The following is a 25790-nucleotide window of genomic DNA, read 5'->3' on the forward strand; positions in this document are numbered from 1 at the left end:
ATCATGTGAATGGGTAACATTCTGTGAGAGCAAAATAAAAACATGCTTAGACAACATGCACAAAGAGCCTGTGGCTCATGACGACACACTGATATCTTAAGACACAAAACGATCAGTTTGTGTAAGAAATCGAGCTGTATTTATATAATTTTTTACCTCAAATATGCTATATCTAACACCCTGGAATGCGCTTCACTTCCGGTAAGGTCAAAATACACGCTCTGGATATACGAGCCAGAGCAGGGAGATTGACCTTACCGGAAATGAAGGTTGCAGATATATTGAGATTAAACACAATGTTGTTTCTTCTATATTGGATCTGACAGGAATGGTGCAACACACTTATGTGAGTAAAACATGTTTTTAATGTAATAGTAATGCATTGTTACAGATAATTTTGATTATGTACAGTGTACGTGACTAACAGAACATACCTTTAGAACGCTGTCACAGGGCTGGAGAATCCCTTATTTGTTGCCTTGCTCAGATTTTGATTAAAAAATTACCTAACTAATAACTATCAAATCAAACAAGTGCAATTACTATAAATAAATACAAATGTAGTTTTATTCCCTTCCAGTGCCGTAACAGGCATCTCGAAGTGACAAGACTCTCACGACGCAATGCGCATGCGGGGTCAGAACTGCTGTGGTAAAACTGCGGTTGGGGTAAAACTGTGGCTCTGCAGTCAGACCCTTCTCATTAAAACTGCACTATGTAATTTTTCCATCCACTAGAGGGCACATATTCAAAACAAAGGCGTATTTTGATGACGCCAAGTTTGAGCTTTGAATCTTGGGACATGTGGTCTTCACCTCACAGCCAGTGAAAAAGAATCAGGAAAGGACTCAGGCAGAAATCATGTTCATGGATGTGATTATTAACGTTACTGTAGTATGAAGCAGAGCAGGACCGAGTGTTGAGGAGCTGAGCAAGGCTCCTGAAACAATTGTTACATGCAAACGCAGCGGGACTTTTATTATGACGGGACATAGTTGCCGGCGCTACATTTGGGATATTGTAAGAACTAAAAAAAATATATAACACTGGCCTAGTGGCTTTTGGATATTTTACTGCAAAAATACTACATAGGGCACATTTAACTTGCACAGATTAAATGTTCACCCTAAGTAAATAGTGCTAAAAAAGTAAATAGGGTTTTGATTTCGTGATGACTTTAATTTGTAGATTCTGAGGTCCTGGAATAACGGGAGGGGACGGATTTTGGCAAGTTATGGGGTAAGGAAAGGTCATAGAACATAACGCATATGAGCTATATATGCGCAATCTCAGTCGGGTTTTCATTCACATTTTGACGCACAGTTTGAGAATGTGCATAAGAAATCCTGAAAGGTAACAGTTGACATACTAAATAAACTATCAGAATTATAAACATTTAATGGCTAGATTGTCTTGAGTTTTGTGTTAAGTGATGGAAACAGATTATTTGCATACTGATGAAGTGTTGTGACCATTTGTGCATGCAAAACACCATGACACTCCTCTCCACCAAATAAGCTGGTGTGTGGTGGGTGTTCTGGCACAATATGGCTGCCGTCACATCATGTGGAACACATGGCACCATGGTGCACTATGGGAAGAAGGCAAGCCGGCGGAGGCAGTGTGATGCTTTGGGCAATGTTCTGCTGGGAAACCTTGGGACCTGACATCCATGTGGATGTTACTTTGACACGTACCACCTACCTGAGCATTGTTACAGACCATGTACACCCCTTCAAGGAAACGGTATTCCCTGTTGGCTGTGACTCTTTCAGCAGGATAATGTGCCTGCCACAAAGCAAAAATGGTTCAGGAATTGTTTGAGGAGCACAAAACGAGTTTGAGGTGTTGACTTGGCCTCCAAATTTTCCAGATCTCAATCCAATCGAGCATCTGCGGGATGTGCTCGACAAACAAGTCCAATCCGTGAAGGCCCCACCTCAGGACATAAAGGATCTGCTGCTAACATCTTGGTGCCAGATACCACAGCACACATTCAGGGGCCTAGTGGAGTACATGCCTCAAAGAGTCAGGGCTGTTTTGGCAGCAAAATCGGGACAAACACAATATAGGTCATAATGTTATGCCTGATCGGTGTATATATAGTTCAATAAATGTATACTTTACTAACATTTTTACAGGTATGTTTATTATTATTTTTTAAAAGCTCATAAACTACTGTAAATGTAAAGCATGATTTACCATAAACTGACATCTAAACCGTACCATAGAGTTTTATATATATTTAGTTAAAAACTAAAAATTTGACAAAAAACTGCTTTCTTTAAAGAATTTAAAGAAAACATTTTTTTCATTGGCTTCTAAGATGAGAGTTAAAGGGTTAAAGTTAATCATAGAACAAAAGAAAAAATAATAATCACCCACTGGTCTTGACTGAATAACTCTTGTAGCTATTTTAAACATGCATTCATCTATATTTAATTTATACAGTGAAGATTAGGCAGTGTCATTTAGTTTTTTTATTCAATTTCTGTAGCCTACCTGAATTAGGCTTACTGTTAGACCTGAAACTTCAAGCTCTTAATTCTTAAGACTGTTCTTACTTTATTGCTGACTGTCCACTTGAATTAAATCATGTTATACATTTATTTGACTATATGTTTTGCTGTGTGAGGTGTCAGTTGGAATCGAGAGCGTGTGTCGTGTGTATTTAAAGCCTGTCCATCAACATTAGAGCTCCAGCCTCGTGTTCTGCATGTTAAATGTTTTAGTAAAAGTGATTAGTAAAATGTTTATCATAAACTAAGACCCAGATTCTGCCCTACCTAAATTTACGGTTAGGAGTCTACTTTTACTATGGAACACTTGGAAATAGAAGAGACTGTAAAAACACACCCGCCTTCACCTTCACGGAAATGACGTGACTTTGATGTAACGTTTGAATCAAGTCCTGTTGGATCTCTGCTGTCATTCAGTTTGGAAGCGGTCAGTTGCGGCATCAATATGAGGAACCATTCTTTCCTTTGGGGGATTTTATTGCTCATGGACGGTAAGCCTGAAAGACACTTTCAGTTTCAATATAAACCGGAAACAGAAAATTCGCATTGCTTTCTGTTTTTTTAATTTATTTTATTTATTTATTTGTTTTAAATCTCCATTTTTTAATTATTATTTTTGTATATGGAAACTTTTATTATTTAGTCTACAAATAGACGTTTTGCTAAAGAGCGCACTAAGTACATTCAGAAAACTTGCAGCATTATAATTGTCATTTGTGGGTAAATTGGTCAGTAATGAACTCTAGTGGGTGCTGACGACCTTTAATAGGCTATTCTACACTAATTTTCGTGAAACCTTATGGCCACACAAACTTATTGTTTACTGTTTTAGCGGAATGCAAAATAAAATCAGGTGACTCTCTCTCTCTGGTCTTTATTTAGTGTTTACTAACGCTGTAAAATACTCTCGGGTAGCCTATTCAAGGGACTTCAAGCGATCACTCCTCTCAGCATTTGTTTATTTATGACAATATGATTTTTTATTTTTTTTATTTTACGTTTTTGTGTTATATTTGTAATGCGTGATAAATCTTTTTTTTTCTTCTTCCTTCAACGCTATTTCGATATTTTGGTTTTAATAGGCCTGCCCCATTAGGCTCCCATTAAATTAGAAACTATCGTTTTTTAAAACTATTGAAAGTCGAGTAGAACGATTTCTGTTGCCCTTTATACAGTAGCTAGGCAATAGGACGATTTATATAATTCAGGCAATCAGTTTACCTCCCCAACCCGACCACAGCACAATTTAATTTTAAAGATTTGTATGTAAAAAGACGTTGTCCCGTTTGATCTTTTAACATATAAACAGCTTTTTAGCATGTTCTGTCATTTAATATGATTGCATGTTCCGTTCCATTTGCTATTGTTTTCTTTTTACATCCTATAAATTCCTCATGTTTGTACACAGAGAACACTGTAGACTTTATCTTTTTACTGTCTCTCTGTAGGGGAGTAGGCTATGTATGACCTTAAAAGACTCTGGTTATGAGTTAATGAATAATGTGTAGTATGTGAAGTGCTTCAAATTACTAATTAAAATGCTTTTGATATGATCTGAAGTTTAAAGACATTTGTTAGCATTTAAATGTACAAATAAGCGTTTAATCATAGTAAATATAACATCTGTTAAAATCACTTGCATGATCATGAATTGAAAGTTTAATGGCATTTGTAAGCCCTTTTAATTTACAGTAAATAATGATCTGTTAATCATTATGTAATGTCCTAATCACTAAATTAGTTAAAATTAACAAGTACATTATATTTCAATTGTCAGACTTTTTTCCCCAAAGTCCTCCCCAAGTTCAATGATCGGAGTTATCAATCAAAAGTATACATTTATTAAAGTAACAGTGAGTAAAAAAGGTTTCTGAGCTCATGATTCAGACCAGCAAAGACCAGCACTTTCACTATGGCTGCTCTCGAATGAATTTCACAACTTTATCATGCATATTTTATATTCTTGTTCTTCCCCCCATAAACTGACAGCATTTATGAAGTATACATTACATAGTTATTCAGATGACATATCTCCATAAAGTTAAATGAAGACTGAAACTGCTCACCAACTTTCTAAACATTGTCCAACCAACACTTTATGATTTTATCTGAATTATATTTCAAAACAATGCATACCTTGCTTAGACGGACCAGCATTGTCAGTAGCAGGCCTAGGTACAGGGGCAGGATGAGTGCTCCTCAAATGGCGCATTATGGATGATGTATTGTTGCAGTAGACTAGCTGCCTATCACAAATAATACATTTCATTTTATTTGATGTTTCCAAATGGAAATGCTCCCACACCACAGATATGCGGCATCTCTTATGTGGAGCCTCCATATCTATCTGTCCTCTCACAAAGCACTCGAAGTGAAGATGGATTAACAGATGTGTTACTGCGTTGTTTGTTCCCATCCCTTGCAATCAAAGCAGTTTCAGCAGGCGTGACCTGATGAAACACTTTGAAGAGTGATTTAGCCATAGTCACGTGACATCGGGGTTTCGAATCACAGTTCGGAGCAGTGTTTCGAAACATCTGCGCTTCGGGATCTCGACACAGCGTCGAAACGTTTTGCATCAGCCATCCCTACTAAATATTCCACGGTCAACTGTTAGTGGTATTATAACAAAGTGGAAGTAATTGGGAACAACAGCAACTCAGCCATTAATTGTTAGGCCACGTAAAGTCACATAGCGGGGTCAGCGCATGCTGAGTCGCACAGAGCGCAGAAGTCTGTAACTTTCTGCAGTCAATAGCTACAGACCTTCAAACTTCATGTGGCCTTCAGATGAGCTCAAGAACAGTGCATAGAGTGCTTCATGGAATGGATTTCCATGGCCGAGCAGCTCATCCAAGCCTTACATCACCAATTGCAATGCAAAGCGTTGGATGCAGTGGTGTAAAGCACACCACCTCTGGACTCTAGAGCAGTGGAGACGTGTTCTCTGGAGTGACCAATCATGCTTCTCTGTCTGGCAATCTGATGGAAGAGTCTGAGTTTGGCAGTTGCCAGGAGAACGGTACTTGCCTGACTCCATTGAGCCAAATGTAATGTTTGGGGGAGGAGGGATTATGGTGTGGGGTTGATTTTCAGGGGTTGGGCTTGGCCACTTAGTTCCAGTTAAAGAAACTCTTAATGCTTCTGCATACCAAGACATTTTGGACATTCATGCTCCCAGCTCATGCTCCCAAAAAAATTCCCATAAACTCCTAAAACTTGTGGAAAGCCTTCCCAGAAGTTCCAGCCATAAGAAATTCCTTATGGATTAAGAATGAGATGTCACATGCGCATGTAAAGGCAGGTGTCCCACAACTTTTGCCAATATAGTGTATATTAACTAATGGTCTGTTAAGCAATATGTAATGTTTGTTAATGATTTATTAATGAAAGTTATTATGAAGTGTTACCAGTAACAGGCACTTTCACACCTAGCACTTTACTACGATTATTTACATTTAAAAAAAAAAACACTTTTATAGAGGGAAATCAGCAAATCAATGAAAGTGTCATCAATGTCCTGTCAATATTAAAGTTGGCCAACTTCCTAAGACAAACCAGACTCATCATAAAAAGTCTAATATTCATTTTAGTATTAATTTCAAATTTTTACTTTTTTATTTTAGCACCTAAATAATTGTACCTTATTCAATTGTATGGTTGTCAATATTGCTTCTGTTTGTTCTTCAGGTTTGTTTGTTGCTCTGACAGATGTGACAGAAGTGAAGCCAGTATTAGTAATGAAGGGAGATTCTGTCACTCTAAACACTGGTGTCACTGACATACAGAGAGATAAAGAGATACAGTGGATGTTTGGTCAGTCCATCGTTGGTAGAATCAAAGATGGAATCATCACTACATCGGTTGACGATGAGCAATTCAGAGACAGACTGAAGCTGGACAAACAGACTGGATCTCTGACCATCACAAACATCAGAACTGAACATGATGGACTCTATGAACTATTCTTCATCGGCTCAACTGAGACATCCAAGAAATTCCATGTTACTGTCTATGGTGAGTAAATATATTACTATCTTTTCATCTGGATTAAATGTTGATGAATAATTTATATGAATTAATAATCACAAGGGTTACTTTAATGGGTTAACTATTTAGTTGTATTAATTTTTATATACTTTTAACTTTGGCTTCGCTATATGATCACACTATCATTCATTCAAGGGCTATTAAACCATTCAAGTGTGAAGAAGCAAAAATAAGACCTTAAATATGTACTGGTGTCTATTCTTTTTATTTCTAATTTATATAATTTATGAAGACTTTTGTTAAGTGTTTAACCCTTAAAGACTGTTCTAAAAAATTTAAAGATGTCATGAACTGGCTTTTTAAAACTTTTTTTTTTACTGTTGTCTGAGGTCAACTAATGACGTTCATGTGGTTTTTACATTCAAAAACATCATTAATAAGTAATAGGCTATTTTCTACACTGGTTTTGAGGCTCTCTTCTGAACTCTGGGTTATGATGGGTGTGACGCGCTGCAGACTTGGAAGTAAACGCCCACGGCTAGGCGATATTATAAGCGCAAACCGTGCGCTCACACATACACGTGGGCGCCCAGATCGAGAAAGAGTATCTGCCAACGGGCATACGTTTTGGTCTGGTACAGCCCCAGGACTAGTACTATTACATATAAAAAAGACGTTTTACTCACATAAGTGTGTTGCACCATTCCTGTCGGATTCAGAAAGCACAAAATTGTGTCTGCAAATCCAGCACTTGAGGCTTGTTTACAAACGATTCCGCAGTGAAATGAAGCGAACGCACAAAACTTTCTTCCCCACGTGAGCTGGAACTTCATTAAAAATAAATGAAGTATCACACATTGCTAATATTATGATCTGAAGGAAGCTTATGCAGCGACTGTGTTCTTCCACAATATCTTATCATCTTCCACATGTTTACTGCTGCTGTCTTGTGATCAACTGAACAGCTCCATGCGTCGGTGGGCAGGGCTACTGAATTATACGTTCTGTAGAGATGGTGTTTCATCGCGCTTTGATGTAAGAATGAAGCTCATGATCGTTTTCTGGGCCTGGTGTCTAAGCTTTTCTTTGACTAAAAAGGAAGTCTTCAGCTCTGAAACTTACAGGATAATCTTATATTACCATGACCTTGTATATATCAAAAGCTCAAGGGAAAGTTGATTTCTCAGTTCATCACCCCTTTAACTAGCCTGAAAAGCCAGACCCATATCAAGATGTTTGGTCTGGAAACTCACCATTGACAGGGCTCAATCTGAGGGGCGGGATAAACGGTTGTCTTTCAAACTCCCTCTGCACGCGATAGGATAGCGCTACAACCAACCAGAGCAACGAAGGTGAAGCAGAGCTAGAAGGGTATTGGGAGTTGCTAGACAACACTTGCGGGCAGATTAGATTTGCTGCCGCTAGGGTGCGTCTAGATTTCTAGGCTACAAATATTATTGAATTTTATTTGGATATTAAATAATACATTTTTAATAAAGACTATTTTTGTTATCCACTTCTTTCATTGTGCGCTCTTTACATCCAGCCACCAACTAACCTCTCTCTCTCACACACTCACACACACGCACGCACGCATGCACGCACGCACGCATAAATATATATTATATTTTTTTGTGTGAACTAGGAAGTGGGTAGTCACAAAGCTGGGTCATAGATTTGCTCTAATTTTAAGAAATGATAAAGCTTTTCATGATTTGTGAATAAGCTATGGCATATTGAATTCATTTATGGTTAGTGTGTTCAATGATAGTGTTTTTATTCCACCCGAGGTACATTCAAAATAAGTTAATTGAGATTTTTTAAATCCATTTTCTATTCAACTCAAATTATTTGTGTAGCTTTTCACAATACATATAGTTCTGAAGCAGCCTTACAGAAAAATGTGCTTCACAAAGCACAAGACAAAGGTAAATGTGGGAGAAAAATAAAATCTCTGTGATTTTGTATATAATGAACGAGGAACATTTTTTTTGATGCAGACAAATTATAATGTTTACCAAATTAGTTGAAAATAAGTTGATAAGAAATCAAATATGTCAATAAAGAGTTATTAGTAGAAAGTCAGTGCAGTTTGAGGAATGTGAAACTGGGTGAGACGTGAATTTAACCTATGTTAGATTAATCTATTGCATTTTGAAGATTCCATGGACAAAGACATGCAAAGACATGATAAAAAGAAAAAAAAATTATAATCATTTCCTGGTTGAAATTGATTTTAAATTTGAAGATTAATAGTAATATTTAATTCCTTGTGATATTTTATTAAGACCCAATGATTTAAAAGCAAGAATTCAAATAATTTTGTTAGAATATTTATTTTGTGTGCTTTATTGCATTTTAATGAATGTTTTAAATTTACTTAAGCTACATGAAAAAAAAAAAATTTAAAGAGCATCTTGAGCTGTACAAAATGCATCCTCAATGACATTCATTTACTAAAATGTTATTAGTGCAAAGTGCAGAATTTGAAATATTTTACATCATAACATTTCTGCTTTTTTAAAATGTTCAAAATATTTCAAAATGTCCTATTTTTAATTTCCAGGTTTAAATTAGATTTTAAAGCCACAGATTTTCAATGTGCTCTTAGATGTTTGAACCTTACTGTACGTGTATTTACAAGAGTTATTATGGATATTTAAAAGCTTAATCTCTGTTTCTGTTTGTTCCCTTCATGTGTTTCTTGTTGAGACAGATGTTGTGGAGACCGTGTCAGTGGTGGAGGGAGATTCGGTCACACTACACACTGGTGTTACTGAAATACAAAGAGATGATGTGATACAGTGGTTTGGAGAACAAGGCGCCCTCATTGCTGACTTAACCTGTTAACTGTCGCCCCCACTAGTTGAGCTCAAACCCAAACCTGACCTTCACAAACTAAAACAGTCACAGTTCAGGAACCTTCTGGACTACAGCGATAACTGACGGCTCTTTAGAAAGATGAGACATGAGAGTTTGATGTTCAAGTATCAGCATTAAATACATTACTGTAGAAAAGGAGTATAAGAAGCTTAAATATTTAAAAAAAGAATTCTCATTAAATTCTCAATAAAATATAATTTGAAAAAAAATATACAAAACTCTGCCAGAATAACAAAAAAATGTATTAAATTAAAGCCATAGGCCTGAACAAGATATAACTGAAATCTAAAGATGGAGCCACTAAAAATTACATTTATTTAAGACTTTTTCTTATAAATACATTTCTTAGACGTACTTTTTAAAATGGTACTATGAGACTCTAAATAGGGCAATTAGTATTTAATATGAGGTGAAATACAGTATAAACATTGAATAAACATTAGCAGAATTGTTGGATCTTTAAATATTTATAACTGAAATAGCATCACTTTGAAAGCACAATGGAAAATCACAATCACAAACATGAATAGAGGTTTCTGGTGGCCAAGTCTTTCCTTTATACCTACTCTTCTGTTCTCAGTTTATTCTCAACAATTTGCCTTATATCCCCAAATCTGTAATTCCAGATTGTTGTTTTGTCGTCTGCTCTGCACACGTTTGTACTACCTTCTCTCTTCTCTCTGCCCACATTTGTAATTGTCTTTATTTCTTACATCTATTTACTCTGCCTCATACAAGCTACATCAATATTTGCTGCCTTAGGTCTGTACACATTTGGCCTGTTGTTCATACACCCCCCCCCCCCCCAAACTGGTTTGATTCTGTTTCACTCACTATGAAAATATAATATATGTTGCAAATGCTGTTTCACGTTGTCTTTAAGAGTTAAGGAGTGTAATGTGTGATGAAGTTAAGTGTTTTTAATTTGAATGTCGTTTAATCCATTTTAATATGTAGAGACCACTTTAAATAATTAATTTGTACAGTTTACCTGCCGAAAAGTATGGCCTAACATGTATGGATGTTATGTGGCATATCAAACACTCATCTGTTTGTCAGGCCAAACTGACATATATTGCTAGCAACACTGGGTCAGTCAGTGGAGTTCGTTTGTGGCAGAAATGTCTGTTTGGAACGACCAGGGGCAATACAGATAAGTGACAGACAGCGTTGTTCAGGAGACCTGTCTGAATAGGCTATAGTCTTAGTCTATATATATTATTTATTTATTTTTTTGCAGTTCCATTTGGTGATGAAAGTAGCACTTTCGTTATTAAATACACCTTTTGTAAGAATAACTATTACGATATCTATATGCCTACGTAAGTTTTGTGCTTGGAAAAAGTACAAGACTGATTGTGAAATACAAATAATTTTTGTAGGCCATTGATCTGACTATTCGTGACTATTCCACATTTTACATTCAGCAAAATTTCACATGCTTTACATTTAATGACTGCATGCAGATATTATTGGTTCATGCTCGTTTTTAGCCTACATCTCAAGGTAGCGCTGTAAATCACTGACCAATCAGCGCTGCACAGAGAACGATGTGGGGTTCATTTCGTACGACTATGACAAACATGACAAATATTATTTTACTACTGAAACACACAGCGTGCAGTACATAATTTATCTGTAAATCAACAAGAGTTATAATTATCTTACAATAAATGTTACTTAAGTAAAGCAGAATTCGTCGAAATTATTTTTAAAGGACCACTGTTTGGACCAAAATAAATATTTTATTTTGTTTTCATTATCAATGCCATAGAAACTGCGCTGGCTTTTTTATGACTGAATTTATCTGTCATCACCATTGGACAAAAACAGCTCAAAACTGCGAGTTTTGATGTTAGGTGTATTAATGCTTTCTTTTGACAGGAATTCAAATATTTAGTCTCGTTACATCACGATCGTAAATATATAAAACACAGAGTCTTTGAACTTTCGAATGACGTATCGTTTGTCATTTTTTATAAAACCTTTCACAGTAAAAGCATGTAGTAAACGTAAACATTCACACCTCTGAACCAGTGATGGTTTCGAGCAAGTTAATGGATTAAACGGCCCTGTTGACGCGATGAGTAACATTCATCTGAATAAAGAGACTGGAGAAATCACCATCAAGAAAATCCGCAATCAGTCTGGAGATTATAAAGTGGAGATAAACACCAGCAAAATGATTTTACACAGGAAATTCCGTATTACTTTTAGTGGTGAGTAGGCCAATACACCTTATCATTTTTGTATTTTTCCGTTTAGATGTTTAAATCAGAAGATTCAGAATAAGGCGTTTTGCTGAATCATTCGCTGTTGCAGATTTCCATTTGATTCAGGTACAACCTTTGCAATTAATACATTTATTATGACTTTCTCCGAGTAAGAAGAATATCTTCAGATTTGAATATGACTCAATCAATAGAGTGAGATTTGTCTTTTTATACTGCGCCCCCTGGAGGAAAGACATTTTTTTTGTCCCCCCATAGGAAACAAGGGTTAAACATATCATGTTTAATATCATGTCATTTCCCCCCTAGTCTTCTGTATATTTGGGCTTCGGTTCATACCAAAGCTTATTCTGATTAAGACCTGGTCACATGCTTTTAAGGGATGGGGTCACCTGAGGCAAGTCATATAAATCCAGTTTAAAGACACTGTACCTATGTAAGATTTTTAGATATACAGAAAACATTCGAACAATGTTTATACACTTTGTTGACTTGTGTACTTACATTATCCTAAAAGGTTCCAGTAATGTTTAAATCCAGAGAAATCATCCATTTTAAACCTGGACACGGACCGTGTCTGTGCATTGCTTATCAATGTTGTCATATCCGCGCTATATACCCTTGATTTGCGTAGAAATTATTATATATTATGCGTTTTATTAGACAATTTAGTCTAATAAAAACTAAAAAACTCCAGTTTATTAGCAACTGTTTGGATACATTTATCAACATTGTTCTTGTTTTGTTTGTTTTTCTACAGGTATGTTTGAGGCAGATGGCACAAAGCCTATATCAGTGATGCAGGGAGATCCTGTCACTCTACAGACTCGCATTACTGATATACCAAGAGATGATGTGATCGAATGGACGTTTGGACCTCAAAAAACATTCATAGTAAAAACTGACAGAGAGAAAGGAATGCTATTATATAATGAAGACGACATACGATTTACAAACAGACTGCACCTGAATATTCAAACTGGAGATCTCAAAATCAGCAACACCGATCCTAAAGTCTCAGGACTTTATCAGCTAAAGATCATCAAAAGCACATATACTTTAGAGAAGAGCTTCAGTGTTACTGTCACAGGTGAGAGCTTTAAATATTTTAAAATCAAGATCTCATTTATATTTGTGGTCTGTGAACTAGGTTATATAGAGCTGATGTTTATAGTGTGTGTTATAGATCACACACACACACACACACACACACACACACACACACACACACACACACACACACACACACACACACACACACTAATGTCTGTGTTTATCATTACAGGTTCAGATCGGTCAGGTGCTGTATCAGGGATATCTGGTGCCAGTGTTGGTCTGATGCTTTGGGCTGTAGCTGTTTTTTTACTGAAAGAAGTATAAGTAACCACACCAAGGGGGTAAGTATTACATACAAATCATATAGCAAGAGACAAATATGAAATGAAGTGAAGTTTGTGATCTCCCACAGCTTTAAAATTGGTTAAGATTTTTAAAAATCATCTAATTTGTCTCAGGCCCAACTGGAGCGCTCAAGCCGCAAACTGTTTCAGACAGTTTAGTTTGATTTGCTAAACAGAACAATTTGTTCATGAACCAAGAAATTATAAAAATGCTTAAAATATTTATTTAACATCACAACTCAGATACACAATTGACTTGGCGTCACTAAATTAACATTTTATTTAACTTTTACTAATCACAACATATTTCCTACAGTGTGTAAGAAAATACTGTGTATCATTATTATTATCAAAACTATAATTTATTAATTACAATTTTTAACATTCTTTTTACTACGACTCTTTCTGTGTTTTTATAACAGGTTTCAGTGCAGAAAAGGTGATTGAACCTCGCAATCAGGATGAATAATGAGAAGATCCACAACAGTACATAATCACTTTACCAATATGAACATAAGCTGCTGTATAAATGAACAAGAGCTTTATTTTATTTTGATTACGTAAAAAAATTTTTATAAACACTTTGGTAGAAAGTTCTGTCATGAAACTCTAATAGGCTAATAGGTCCTTTACTCAATCTGTTTGTAATCACATGATTTTCTGTAGGGCACAGCTGATTGGTTCCTGCTGTATCAGTAGCCAATGAGTTCACTGCGCAACCTTCAAATACTTGGTTAGTATATTCTGTTGCAGTTGCAGCGCACCCAGCTCCACCTGTATAGATCTGCTATGGGTAATTCATAAACGCTATATTGCACAGCAGCAGCATGTCTTATTTGCTCACAGCAGTTGTTTGTGTATTGGCAGTAATAAGTCCCGTACTTGCTCTAAAGCTGCAGCAATAACAACAGCAGCAGCATAGCAGATCTATTCTGCCAATACCAAATCTAGTATATAAACATTGTGATATCCATTACCATGCCAAATACTCAGACTTGTCATGACAGAAATGTATTTGCATCAGTGTATTAAAAAGACAGTTTACAAATCTTTAAATCAAGCCGTATAGTGTAATGCTGAGCATTTTTGTAGTATGCTTTTTTTTTTAATTGTGTATTTTTCTCAACATATATCATGCCTAATGCATTTATCTGCCTAATGCTTGACTACTGGAATGGAAATTGTGAACATCATATTACTGTAAATCCTATAAATGTTGGCTGAATCCAAAGTGATTATTACTTTAAGGCCCATGTGGAGTCAGATCAATATTAAAATCTCTTTTTAAAAGGACAGGCAAAAAAATGGTACTCTTAGTTAGTCTTTTGTTGTATAAAAATGACCATCTATATTAAAATTCTTCCTAATGGATTTGTTAAACTCATTGTATTATTTTGCTGGAACAAGTCAGTAAAATTAAGCAAAGATTCTGTTCAAGTTATAAGATTGTTGTTTAATTTATCTTGCAATCAGGGCCTGTATGCATAAAACCTCTCAGAAATGCTCTTAAGAACAGTTTTAATGTCCCACTGAAATGGAAGTAGCAAATGAGTTTTCTTCAGTGCTGTGACGTATTTCCAAGTGAAACAGAATATTGAACAGAGGGCAGGGTTTTACTTCAGCACTCCTCGTCTCCATCCCTCGCTCACAGCAGACTAACGGCTGGAGGGGAGTGGTTACGCATTTTCAAACTCAAACTGCCGGAATCTGAGAAGGAACGCCATTTCCAGACCGGAAGTTACTTCTCAGATTTTGATTTAAGATTACCGCAAAAAAATATTTTTTTCTGTGTATTAACTTTCACGGATTAATTGTCCACCCTAAGACCTCCAAAAATTCTTAAAAAAGTATTAGTTAAACTCTTAAAAAAAGTTTTTAAACTTAAAAAATAAGGATTCGGAGACTTTCATTATAAGCTAAAAGCAACTTTCAGTAAAGCCTAAGACTGATTCTTAAGTGCTTAGTGAGGTTGCTCATAAGTGTTGCAAACTACAGACAACAATAATGTCAACCCAAAATGGCTGCCCTCATCCACTGAATCAACCAATAGTGAGGCTGCAAGGGTACAGACATAATTTTCCAGGATGTCATAAAAAGAAATTATGAGCACATCCAAAAACGAGAGGACCAATTAAATATTAATAATTGATTAAGTTGCCGTCAATGTATGCTTCTTTTCCTGTGAGCTTTTTTTCCTGAAAACTGTAGCTATGGTTTGCCTTTTTTGCCAAATAATTTTGTCAGATAAATACCTTCACCAAGTGTTTTGTTCTTCCCTCATAGGCCTATTTTTAAATATTTAAAATATACAAGTATAAAAATATTGTCCTCGTATTTTGATGGTTTAAGAAAACTTGTAGGGTTGTTTACAAAAACTTCCACACGCCACTATTGTATGATTGGTGTGGCTGGAATAGTGTGCTTTAAGACCCTGTATACTGTGTGCTGACCCAAGTCATCACCGGTCCACTGCTGCATGGTTCCTTCCGCTTTTTGTTTTAACTATGACTTTTATTTCTGCAGTTAGAGCACTGATTTGTAGAATGGGAGAAGTTATAAAATTTCTTACTAGGTCAGTTACAAAAAGAGTATCTTAACGATCAAGCTTTTATCATTATATGAATTGCCTGTCATTATTTTACTCTAATACATTGTATTTTCGTTGTAAAGTGTGTCTCCCCCTCTCTGCTGCCATCTGGTTAGGTAGGATACCTCTTAATTAAATCATTTAGGAGCTGCGACCTAGTCTTAGGCTTGGTTAGCAATGGCCGCCCCTATGGGTGGAACGCTTTCCGAGTGCTAGATTACCCCGTTGGTAAATAGCCCAACAGCACATTAACATGTGAATAACATTAACATGAAGGTTGAACTACTGTAGTCACATGGACTATTTTAACAATGTCTTTACTCCTTTCTGGACCTTGAAAGTGGTCAATGTGTTGCAGTCTATGTGGGGTCAGAAACCTCTCGGATTTCATCAAAAATATATATTGTGTTCTGAAGATGAACAAAAGACTTACAGGTCTGGAAATGACATGAGAGTGAGGAATTAATGACAGAATTTTCATTTTTGGTTGAATTTAACTATAATGTTGCAATAAAGAAGAAAAAAAATACTGAAGCAGATATCAAAAGGAACAAAAAAGCAGAGACTGTTTATTATTGTTATTAAATATCATGTAGCCTACATCACTGTTCGAATGTCTGTGCTCTTTCGACTCTTCTGATGTCCTTAACCAGAAGAACTACAGCAGCCACAGCAGCCACGCCAATCACAGCAGTGACGACCAATCGGATCACAGCTTCAGTAGTGTCAAAACAAAGATCACAGTCTGAGGAAAGACAATAAATTGACCACTGAAAATTTTGCAGAATAAAATCTCTTTCACAAAAAATCCACCAAGTTGGATCCAGAGTACCTGAAGGTATCTGACAGAGCTGAGTGATGTCCAGAAGTCTGGTCTGGTTGCTGATGGGATTGTTGAGCACACAGCTGTAGGTGTTGTTATCCTGATATTCCACCTCCAGAGGTAGAGAGAGACTGATGCTGAGATTAGACACACTAATGCTGGACAATACACTGTTTCCTTTGAACCAGGAGAGAGTCACATGACTCACATTCAACACTGAACACAGGACGACCCTTGATGATCTTTCAGCAGATAAAGGACATTGTGAGGAGTCACTGAAGATTACAGGAACGGGCAGAGGTGCTAGTAAAACACAAGACAAAAGGGAACCAAAAATAAATAAAACAAAGACTTAGCCTATTATTTACAAATTACAACAATGTAATTTAGACTCACCAAAAACAGTGACAGCGAAGCGCTTGATTGTCTTCTTTCTCCTGATTATGATGCTCAGCTGATAAACTCCGCTGTGTTCATTACTGGCGTTTGTGATGGTGAGATCTCCAGTCTGTCTTTCGAGCTGCATTCTGTCTCTAAATTTCTCGTCATCATATGTAGTAACGTCTCCCGCCGCTATTTTGGTTATGCGAGTTTTGTTCGACCCAAACCTCCACTCGATCTCATCGTCGCTCTGTATTTCAGTCAGACCGGTGCGGAGCGTGAAGAAACCTCCCTCCATCACCGGCACGTTTATCTCATCAGTCTCAGCACCAAACACTCCTGGAGAACACGATTAGATTACATAAATATTTAAAGGGAAAAAAGAAAAGAAAATCGAAACCATTTGAATGCTCCAAAGAGTTTGGTTAACTCACCATCCAGAACAAAACAACATAAACAGAACAAAACAGCTTGAATCATTTTCTTCAACCGTTTGAGGTAAATTCGACAAATGGCTTTAAAAAAAAAAAAAAAAAAAAAAAAAAACATCAGGTTGATTCCATGAAACACCAGTGTCGCGTGTCTTTAATATCGTTTCATTATCTTAAACGCAATATCTGACTGTAGATAACTTGCGGGTTGGAGCCAATCGGGGGAGAAAAACTCTTCAGCCAATCAGAAGACCCCTTTAGTCTGCTCGCGTTCCGCACTGCACTGATAGGAGCACAGAAGCTGAGATACTGACGTCGTGGCTAAGTTTCGCATCCTGGTTTTTACCCCCTAGCTTTTAACAACACCGCAAAACAGACTCATGGGTTTATCACTTGTTTCCATAGTTACTCTGTTGCAATAGGCGGACCCACTTTAGGTGGCCTTTATGCACTAACATTTAAATTAATAATTTGATACGATGCATTTATTGTGTAGCTACATTTTTACACTCTACTAAAATGCTGTTGTTGACACATCCCTTACACCTTAAACTAACCCATTCCACCACACTTGTCCCTAACTTTAACTGTATTCCACCTCAATAACAGCAAAATAACCGTGTTTTGATATACAATATGAACACAATACATATTTTGATGTACTATAAGGCCACCCAAAGTGGGGCCAATAGGCAATAATAACTCAGTTTTGTGCAGACTTACTACCTTTGACCTCTTTCACAGCTCTTATTCTCGTCAGAGGTGCTGTTATTTTTCTCTCCAGAATTTTGCAGCACTCGTTTGCTCTTTGCAGCACTTTAGTTGGTTATTATTGGCTGTATAAGGCAAAATGTCATGAGATAAAGAGAAATATGAGCTGTTCAAGAATGCACAAAGAATCAGTGTTGATGGATTCACTTTTTTTTTGTTTTTTTGTTTTTTTGTGCAATGAATCAGTGTATGAGAATAATGTCTTTGCCCATTTACACTTCAGTCAACCGCACAGATGCAATAGTGAACAGGAGCGAGACGTTTGTCCACTCAACAGAAACCACATTAATTCGGGTCACTCTGACACCTCAGACCGCTGGAAGTTTCACTTTAACTCAGAAACCGAGCTGCAGGTGTCTAAAGCACTCCGTGGAAACAGTGTGTTTCTTGCGTGAAAATAATAACACTTAGGCTATGTTCTGAGGGGAAGTAGGCCTAAAACAGTGAGATTCATGATAACTTAAACGCCCTTTTACTAAAACATCAGACATCATGGGGGATCAGACATCATGTTTAGAATTGTTTTAAGATAAAGATTCTCCACTCGTTGAATGTAAGCCATCTTAAACGGATATCTGCTCTCTGAACTAAATTGAATGACTGCAGATCTCAGTTCTTGTGGTTTATTTTCAGCATTTTCTCTTCTCTGCAGTCATAGGCACCGGCTAGGGACCACCAGCATTAACAAAACCTCTTCCTATATTTCCAAACCTGAATGGATATCGCTGAAGAGCTGACTTGACTCAAGTTTGCACATTTATTCTGTTTGTATTTTCCACTTCTCATTTCATACTGACCAATTTTTTTGTCTCTAAGTTCCCCCAGACCACATCCTCTAGAGATGTTTAACAGTCTGTCTCAACAGACACAAACTGACCCTTAATAATGTTGTTGTGCACTAAGTGAGATTTAAAGTTCAGATGGTGTTTTTTTTTTGCGGTTTAATGCATTTATATTTGGGAGGGGCAACAATAGTGTGCATTTTTTACATTTTTGTATTGTTGTGTCTCATTATATTATAACTGAAAAATGATATGAAACTACATTTAGTATTTTTTTTACTACACTGCATTCACTCCAGACCTCAGATGTGACGCTGATCTCGCTTCCGAAGCGCCCTATAGTGAAAAATATCAACTCATTTTCTGCAGTATCATTTTTAAAAGCTATTTGCAATGTTGCTTAAAACTTCTGTAAAATTGTGATGGTCCCAGTTTAGGGGATTGTCCCCTCTTCAATTTATTTATTATTTTTTTAAATTGTAGTAGTTTATTTTAAACCTAATTTTTCTTAAACATTGATGAATGCTGGATATAGTCGAACATGGTTACATGTAAAATAACATTAAAGGCACAATATGTACGATTTTTGGATTCAAATATCTAAAAAAAACACTAGAACAGTGTTATATATAAGCAATTTTAACCAGGATGCGGACTGTGTCCATGCATCGCCTATTAGCGACGTCACACCTGCCTTGCCCTCAATTTCTGGTTTTATTTTGTAGAAACCATGAAAACACCAAAGACACTTCAATATATGATGTATTTTATTAGACAAGGGAACAACTGCTTGGATACATTTATAGACAGAAAACAAATGATTGTTATGAAGCCCGATTCAAAGGCCCCTTCAAATGCAACCTCCAAATGTGACCCGAAGGACACAACAGATGGATCCTTCGAGGTCTTGCCAACACCAGAATTCAATGAGCGCCAGTGAGAACAGAATTTATTTTTTAGGTAAATTGCCGAATTACACTTTGAAAATGCAAATATTGGGTTTCAACTTACTCAAATATCTAACAAATGTAAAAAAATAAAAAAAGTTTAAGTGCTTTAAATGTTGACATTTTACTAAGATGTGATTATATACAGTTTATTCTTATTATATATAGAAATGGACATTGGTGAACATATTTAGACAGGTTGTGAACTATGTTTGGATTTCAGACAGTGTAATATGACTTTCAAAAAAAGTCCAGTAAAAATGTTACTGTCATTCATCAACGGTCACAGTTGGTGACAAGAACAATCCTCCATAGGATAGACTGTTCCTTTAAAGCTCAGTCCGACCTTTGAAGGATACAACATTTCAACTGGGACACACCCCATGTCGAATGGTTTGAGACTGAACTGAGGAAAATGTTTCCGGTAAGTGAGCATTAGTGATTTTTGTGAGTTACTGTGAGAATTTTTAGGTGGTGAACTGAATTTCAAAATGACCGACTCCCTGGCCACTCTACTGACTGCTCAATAAGATATGTATTTTTGTGTGTTATTAATATGCCAAATACAGCTGCAAGGAAACGTATAATTATTCAAAAGTAGTCCCATTAAAAAATGTTCTACCAGATGAATCACATTATACATTTTTCCAGTTCGAAACAGAAATCTGACAAATGTTTAGTCGTTTGCATCCCTGGATAAACCCTTGTCAAATATTAAATGTTATTATATCTCACGTCGCACTAGCCCGCCTTCTGTGATTTGATTGGTTATCTCAAACATTGACGTTTGACATGCTGAGCACTGTTACAAAACGCTGAGGCAGCAGAGATGACAAAATCATTTATACACCATTGTGTAGGCTATTAGGCATTTATTTCACAACATTTTTATACACCTAAATGCACCATAAAAAAATATTTAGCAAAAAAGTTACCTGGTTGCCTTAAAATTTTGAGTTCATTGAAATTAACATTTTAAGTTAATACAACGAACATTTTTTGAGATTCGACAACCTTTATTAAAATATTATGAAAAGATTTTGTAAGCATATTGGGTAATTGTGTGTGTTTTATTTCTGATGACGAAATGAAACATGTCAAATAGTGCTATTTTCATGATTTATCTATGTTTTATGTGGTTCAGATACAATACTATTTTGAGTTTCTATTTATTAAACAAATTTGCTTCATTGTATCAACTTAAACTTTTAATTTCAATAAACTCAAAATTTTAAGGCAGCCAGGTTACGCTTTTTTAAGTTAAACTAACAAAAACCAACAATTTTTTTTACAGTGTGGTGTCAATCGTAATGAATTAGTATCAGAATATAAAATTTGTATTAGTAATGCACCATTATATTTATGAATATTAACATTCACTGTAAAATGCATGAGTAAAATATAAAAATATATTGTTTTAAAACAAAAGCGATAGAAACAAATACGACAGAGACTGTTTATTCCTGTTGTACAATCTCAAGTACATTACTGTATCTGAACTTAGTTTTCCTCTCCAGATCAATTCTTCTGGATCTGATGTCATAAACCAGAACAACAACAGCAGCAACAGCAGCCACGCCCACCACAGCAGTGACGACCAATCGGATCACAGCTTCGTTCCATTGACTCCAGTACTGGTCTGTAGAAAGAAGCGGGCACTTCTATAAAAACTGCATTAACTCTTTAAAACAGACAGCCTGGTCTCTTCATTTTCAAAATTGCACCGTAAAACAACAGAACTATTTGTAATAAACTGAATAAACTTCTGAATAAACATTGTAAATGGTTGGCCAGCAAGAGAGAAGGTGAGCGAGACTGTGCGGAAACACTAATATCATCACCACTGTACTACCTGAAGGTATCTGACAGAGCTGAGTGATGTCCAGATGTGTGGTCTGGTTGCTGATGGGATTGTTGAGCACACAGCTGTAGGTGTTTTTATCCTGATATTCCACCTCCAGAGGTAGAGAGAGACTGATGCTGAGATCAGACACACTGATGCTGGACAATAAACTGTTTCCTTTGAACCAGGAGAGAGTCACATGACTCACATTCAAAACTGAACACAACAGCACACTTTTGGACACTGATGATGATGATGATGATGATGATGATGATGATGATGACGATGACGATGAGCAGTGAGGAGAGTATTTGGTGATGACAGGAACAGGCAGAGGAGCTGGAGACAGTAAACAAAATCTAAGGATAAGTACAATTTACAGTAGATGAGAGATGTTCTTTTATCCGTATAATCAGTGTCAGTCACAACAACAATAAACAAAAAAATGTATATCCACATTTAAAAAAAATAAAACGATTTAGTATTATTACTCTCCTTAACACTCACCATAAACAGTGACAGTGATTTCTTTGGTTGTCACAGTAAGTCTGATAGTGATGCTCAGCTCATAAACTCCGCTGTGTTCATTACTGGCGTTTGTGATGGTGAGATCTCCAGTCTGGTTTTCGAGCTGCATTCTGTCTCTAAATCTCGAGTCATTGCCATATTTAATGCTCCCCTTCACTAGTGAGGTTAGAAATGTTCTGCTCGACCCAAACCTCCACTCGATCTCATCGTCGCTCTGTATTTCAGTCAGACCGGTGCGGAGAGTGAAGAAACCTCCCTCCATCACCGGCACGTTTATCTTATCAGTCTCAGCACCTTTAGAGATCAAACGTATGGCTTTACGGTAAACGTATATATTGAAGTAATGTAAATTTAATCCTATAACGAGCACATTATGAGATACACTGAAGCCATAAATGCACTTATTACTCACCAGTCAGAGAGAAAAAACATAAACAGAACAAAACAAGCGCGTGAATCATTTTCTTCAGCCGATTGAGTTAGATCCTAAGTTATAAAATTAATTTCTGAAAAGAAAAACTGTTCGATTTCATGAAACACGACAGTGTCACGTCTACATGTTTCATTATCTTTAATATTAAGTGTAGATAATTTGCGGCGAGTCAAACAGAAAAAAAAACCTCTTCAGTCAATCAACAAAAAAATCAGTCTGCGCGCTTCCGTGAAGTGCGCGTGATTGTGTACATGAACGCGTCAGCATAGTGTGGCAGCGTACTTTCGCATCTCGCTTTTATCACTGTAGTCTTTTATAACCCCGTGCAACAGTAAGCCGTGTTTAAATCTTGTTTGCACAATAGCAAGCGTAATCCATTAGTGATGAATACCCCTGCCCTCACCCAGCTCTCCTGCTAGTGATGCTGTGATGTTGCAGCACCTGTGTGGTTCAATCTACTGCTGTTATATGTTGAGAAGTAGAGGAGATCAAGGACAGACAAAGTGCATGAATCTTATTTGATTCAGAGCTCAGAATTTGGTCCGATCCCAGAGTACTCACCCCCTATCTCTGGTTAGGATAGTAACACAGGCGAGTGTGAGGAGACGGGTGGTGGAGGGATGCAGTTGGCTTTGCATATAGGCCTCCTCTCATACTGACTGGGCAGGCAATTTGAACATGTTCCATCCAATCTGTATTAATACATCATTAGTAAACAGGAGCTTTTTGTCAGGAACATTTGTCCACTCAACAGAACTCGTGTGATTTTTTTAAAACTTTGACTCAGAAACTGAAATGTTAGCTAGAGTGTCAAAAGCATTCAGTAGAAACTTGATCTAAATGTATTATTTGCAGATTGTGCATTGGCATATATATATATATATATATATATATATATATATATATATATATATATATATATATATATATATATATATATATATATATATCCAGTAGACCACATCCTGTAGAGCTGTTTGATTGGATCTGTCTCAGCAGATGCAAATTGACTCTTAATGTTCTGAGTCTCTGTACTGGATTATTGTGATATTTATGATCTTTTCACACTTGTTATAACCTACCTAGGTCATTCCCATTCCCAAATCCCAGGTTTTCTTTGGGCAGCAGCTATTTACACTAAGTCTAAGCCAAAGCTCCCGCTCTCCAAGTTACAGCACTCCACACCAGTGATCTCACAATCCTCACCTGAGGTCACATTCTCCACACCAGTGATCTCACAATCCTCACCTGAGGTCACATTCTCCACACCAGTGATCTCACAATCCTCACCTGAGGTCACACTCTCCACACCAGTGATCTCACAATCCTCACCTGAGGTCACATACTGTACATCAGAGATCCCGCTCTCCACACCAGAGGTCCCACTCTCCACACCAGAGGTCCCACGCTCCACACCAGAGGTCCCACGCTCCACACCAGAGGTCCCACTCTCCACACAAGAGGTCCCACGCTCCACACCAGAGGTCCCACTCTCCACACCAGAGGTCCCACGCTCCACACCAGAGGTCACACACTGTACATCAGAGATCCCGCTCTCCACACCAGAGGTCCCACTCTCCACACCAGAGGTCCCACGCTCCACACCAGAGGTCCCACGCTCCACACCAGAGGTCCCACTCTCCACACAAGAGGTCCCACGCTCCACACCAGAGGTCCCACTCTCCACACCAGAGGTCCCACGCTCCACACCAGAGGTCCCACTCTCCACACCAGAGGTCCCACTCTCCACACCAGAGGTCTCACTCTCCACACCAGAGGTCCCACGCTCCACACCAGAGGTCCCACTTTCCACACCAGAGGTCCCACGCTCCACACCAGAGGACCCACTCTCCACACCAGAGGTCCCACTCTCCACACCAGAGGTCCCACTCTCCACACCAGAGGTCCCACGCTCCACACCAGAGGTCCCACGCTCCACACCAGTGATCTCACACTCCACACCAGTGATCTCACACTCCACACCTGAGGTCACACACTCCACACCAGTGATCTCACACTCCACACATGAGGCCACACACTCCACACCAGTGATCTCACACTCCACACCTGAGGTCACACACTCCACACCAGTGATCTCACACTCCACACATGAGGCCACACACTCCACACCACACCAGTGATCTCACACTCCACACCAGTGATCTCACACTCCACACATGAGGCCACACACTCCACACCAGTGATCTCACACTCCACACCTGAGGTCACACACTCCACACCAGTGATCTCACACTCCACACATGAGGCCACACACTCCACATCAGAGATCCCGCTCTCCACACCAAAGATCCCCCACTTCTCATCTGTGGTCCCACACTCCATGTAGGGAGATCCAGCACGGAGAGGGTGGTGACCTATTCCCATTTGATAATAAAAAATAAACATCCTTGATGTTCAAAACAAGAATACATCCTTGTTTTCTTACTGACAGTGTTGTTGTTGTTGCAAATGGGATTTTTACTTTTTTTATTTATTTATCTATTCAGATTTAACCCTCAGAGTTTTAAAGATGTCCCAGGTGGGCCAAAACTGAGAGTCCAAAAACTCTCAGCTCCACTTGGAGAATATGATCACCAGGCGGGAGCGCACAAATCTGGAAAGGCAACTGGTTGATGAAGGAAAGACGAATCTGATGGTCTGTTTAACTATGTCAGACCAATACTCTTCCTATCCTTTTCTTTTCTGTGCTCCTGAAAAAGAAAAAGTCAATTTTTCAAAATATTTTGGCCATGATTAGGGGTGCAAACCTTGAGGACTCTGTGAAAAATGTGGCTTTGCATTACACCTGGATCCTTGCACAGAAAGTATAACACTAGCTTTAGAGAATTTAAATAAATTTGTGAATTGCTATGTTACTACAAGTGATGGTTGCAGAAAAATCTTATTTATACTCTACTTAAAATGTCATGAAAGAAGTAATACAACATTTGCTTCATCTTCATTCAGGTGCTGTACAGCAGTCAAGCCAAGCATCTTCAGAGGCTGATATATAAAAAATCACATGAAGCTCCCAACAGATGTTTGATGTTAATTTGACATCGTTTCGACATCAATTGCCTGCTGGGTATACTACTACCCTGTTGAGACATGCGTTATAAATGTGGCTTATGTAAATTAGCCTAGAGAAAACCCCTTGCTCACAAATAGATGCAAAAATTGTATATAACCATGCCACGGCAGGCCAGCCTAAAAACCTTACAGCAGATAATTGTTCTAAACA

General features: G+C 37.5%; 3 protein-coding genes across 4 annotated transcripts; 1 reads left to right on the top strand and 2 right to left on the bottom strand.

The window, feature by feature from the left end:
• The first annotated feature begins 2903 nt into the window (after positions 1-2903).
• LOC137039434 (uncharacterized) lies at positions 2904-14403 on the top strand. Of its 2 annotated transcripts, XM_067414744.1 has the most exons (5): positions 2904-3010; positions 6210-6536; positions 12384-12713; positions 12909-13020; positions 13446-14403. In XM_067414744.1, exons 1-4 carry the CDS (start codon positions 2965-2967, stop codon positions 13001-13003), a joined length of 798 nt encoding a protein of 265 aa, XP_067270845.1. In that variant the 5' UTR covers positions 2904-2964; the 3' UTR covers positions 13004-13020; positions 13446-14403. The 2 variants fall into 2 exon arrangements, with proteins under 2 accessions (XP_067270845.1, XP_067270846.1); XM_067414745.1 differs by lacking the exons at positions 12384-12713; positions 12909-13020; positions 13446-14403 and adding an exon at positions 9226-9449.
• Positions 14404-16187: 1784 nt separating this feature from the next.
• On the bottom strand, positions 16188-17344 carry LOC137039435 (CD48 antigen-like). The gene is made up of 4 exons (XM_067414746.1): positions 17249-17344; positions 16830-17153; positions 16443-16736; positions 16188-16355 (listed from the first exon to the last, which is right to left on the bottom strand). The coding sequence occupies exons 1-4, from the start codon at positions 17292-17294 to the stop codon at positions 16213-16215; spliced, it is 807 nt and encodes a 268-aa protein (XP_067270847.1). The 5' UTR covers positions 17295-17344; the 3' UTR covers positions 16188-16212.
• Positions 17345-21001: 3657 nt separating this feature from the next.
• On the bottom strand, positions 21002-22639 carry LOC137039437 (CD48 antigen-like). The gene is made up of 4 exons (XM_067414747.1): positions 22529-22639; positions 22096-22410; positions 21598-21927; positions 21002-21384 (listed from the first exon to the last, which is right to left on the bottom strand). The coding sequence occupies exons 1-4, from the start codon at positions 22575-22577 to the stop codon at positions 21203-21205; spliced, it is 876 nt and encodes a 291-aa protein (XP_067270848.1). The 5' UTR covers positions 22578-22639; the 3' UTR covers positions 21002-21202.
• Positions 22640-25790: the final 3151 nt, after the last annotated feature.

The sequence above is a fragment of the Pseudorasbora parva genome, chromosome 14 (assembly GCF_024679245.1).
Source record: "Pseudorasbora parva isolate DD20220531a chromosome 14, ASM2467924v1, whole genome shotgun sequence".
Lineage (NCBI taxonomy): Eukaryota > Metazoa > Chordata > Actinopteri > Cypriniformes > Gobionidae > Pseudorasbora > Pseudorasbora parva.

Bases quoted from the DNA above. Each gene is read 5' to 3' on its own strand.
- LOC137039435 (XM_067414746.1), bottom strand. From the start codon at position 17,294: ATGATTCAAGCTGTTTTGTTCTGTTTATGTTGTTTTGTTCTGGATG. The intron at 17,154-17,248 runs GTGAGTTAACCA...CGTGTTCTCCAG, and splicing joins ATGTTGTTTTGTTCTGGATG to GAGTGTTTGGTGCTGAGACT. The intron at 16,737-16,829 runs GTGAGTCTAAAT...GTGTTTTACTAG, and splicing joins CTTCGCTGTCACTGTTTTTG to CACCTCTGCCCGTTCCTGTA.
- LOC137039437 (XM_067414747.1), bottom strand. From the start codon at position 22,577: ATGATTCACGCGCTTGTTTTGTTCTGTTTATGTTTTTTCTCTCTGACT. The intron at 22,411-22,528 runs GTGAGTAATAAG...TGATCTCTAAAG, and splicing joins ATGTTTTTTCTCTCTGACTG to GTGCTGAGACTGATAAGATA. The intron at 21,385-21,597 runs GTAGTACAGTGG...TTCTTTCTACAG, and splicing joins GCTCTGTCAGATACCTTCAG to ACCAGTACTGGAGTCAATGG.
- LOC137039434 (XM_067414744.1), top strand. From the start codon at position 2,965: ATGAGGAACCATTCTTTCCTTTGGGGGATTTTATTGCTCATGGACG. The intron at 3,011-6,209 runs GTAAGCCTGAAA...TTTGTTCTTCAG, and splicing joins GATTTTATTGCTCATGGACG to GTTTGTTTGTTGCTCTGACA. The intron at 12,714-12,908 runs GTGAGAGCTTTA...TTATCATTACAG, and splicing joins CTTCAGTGTTACTGTCACAG to GTTCAGATCGGTCAGGTGCT.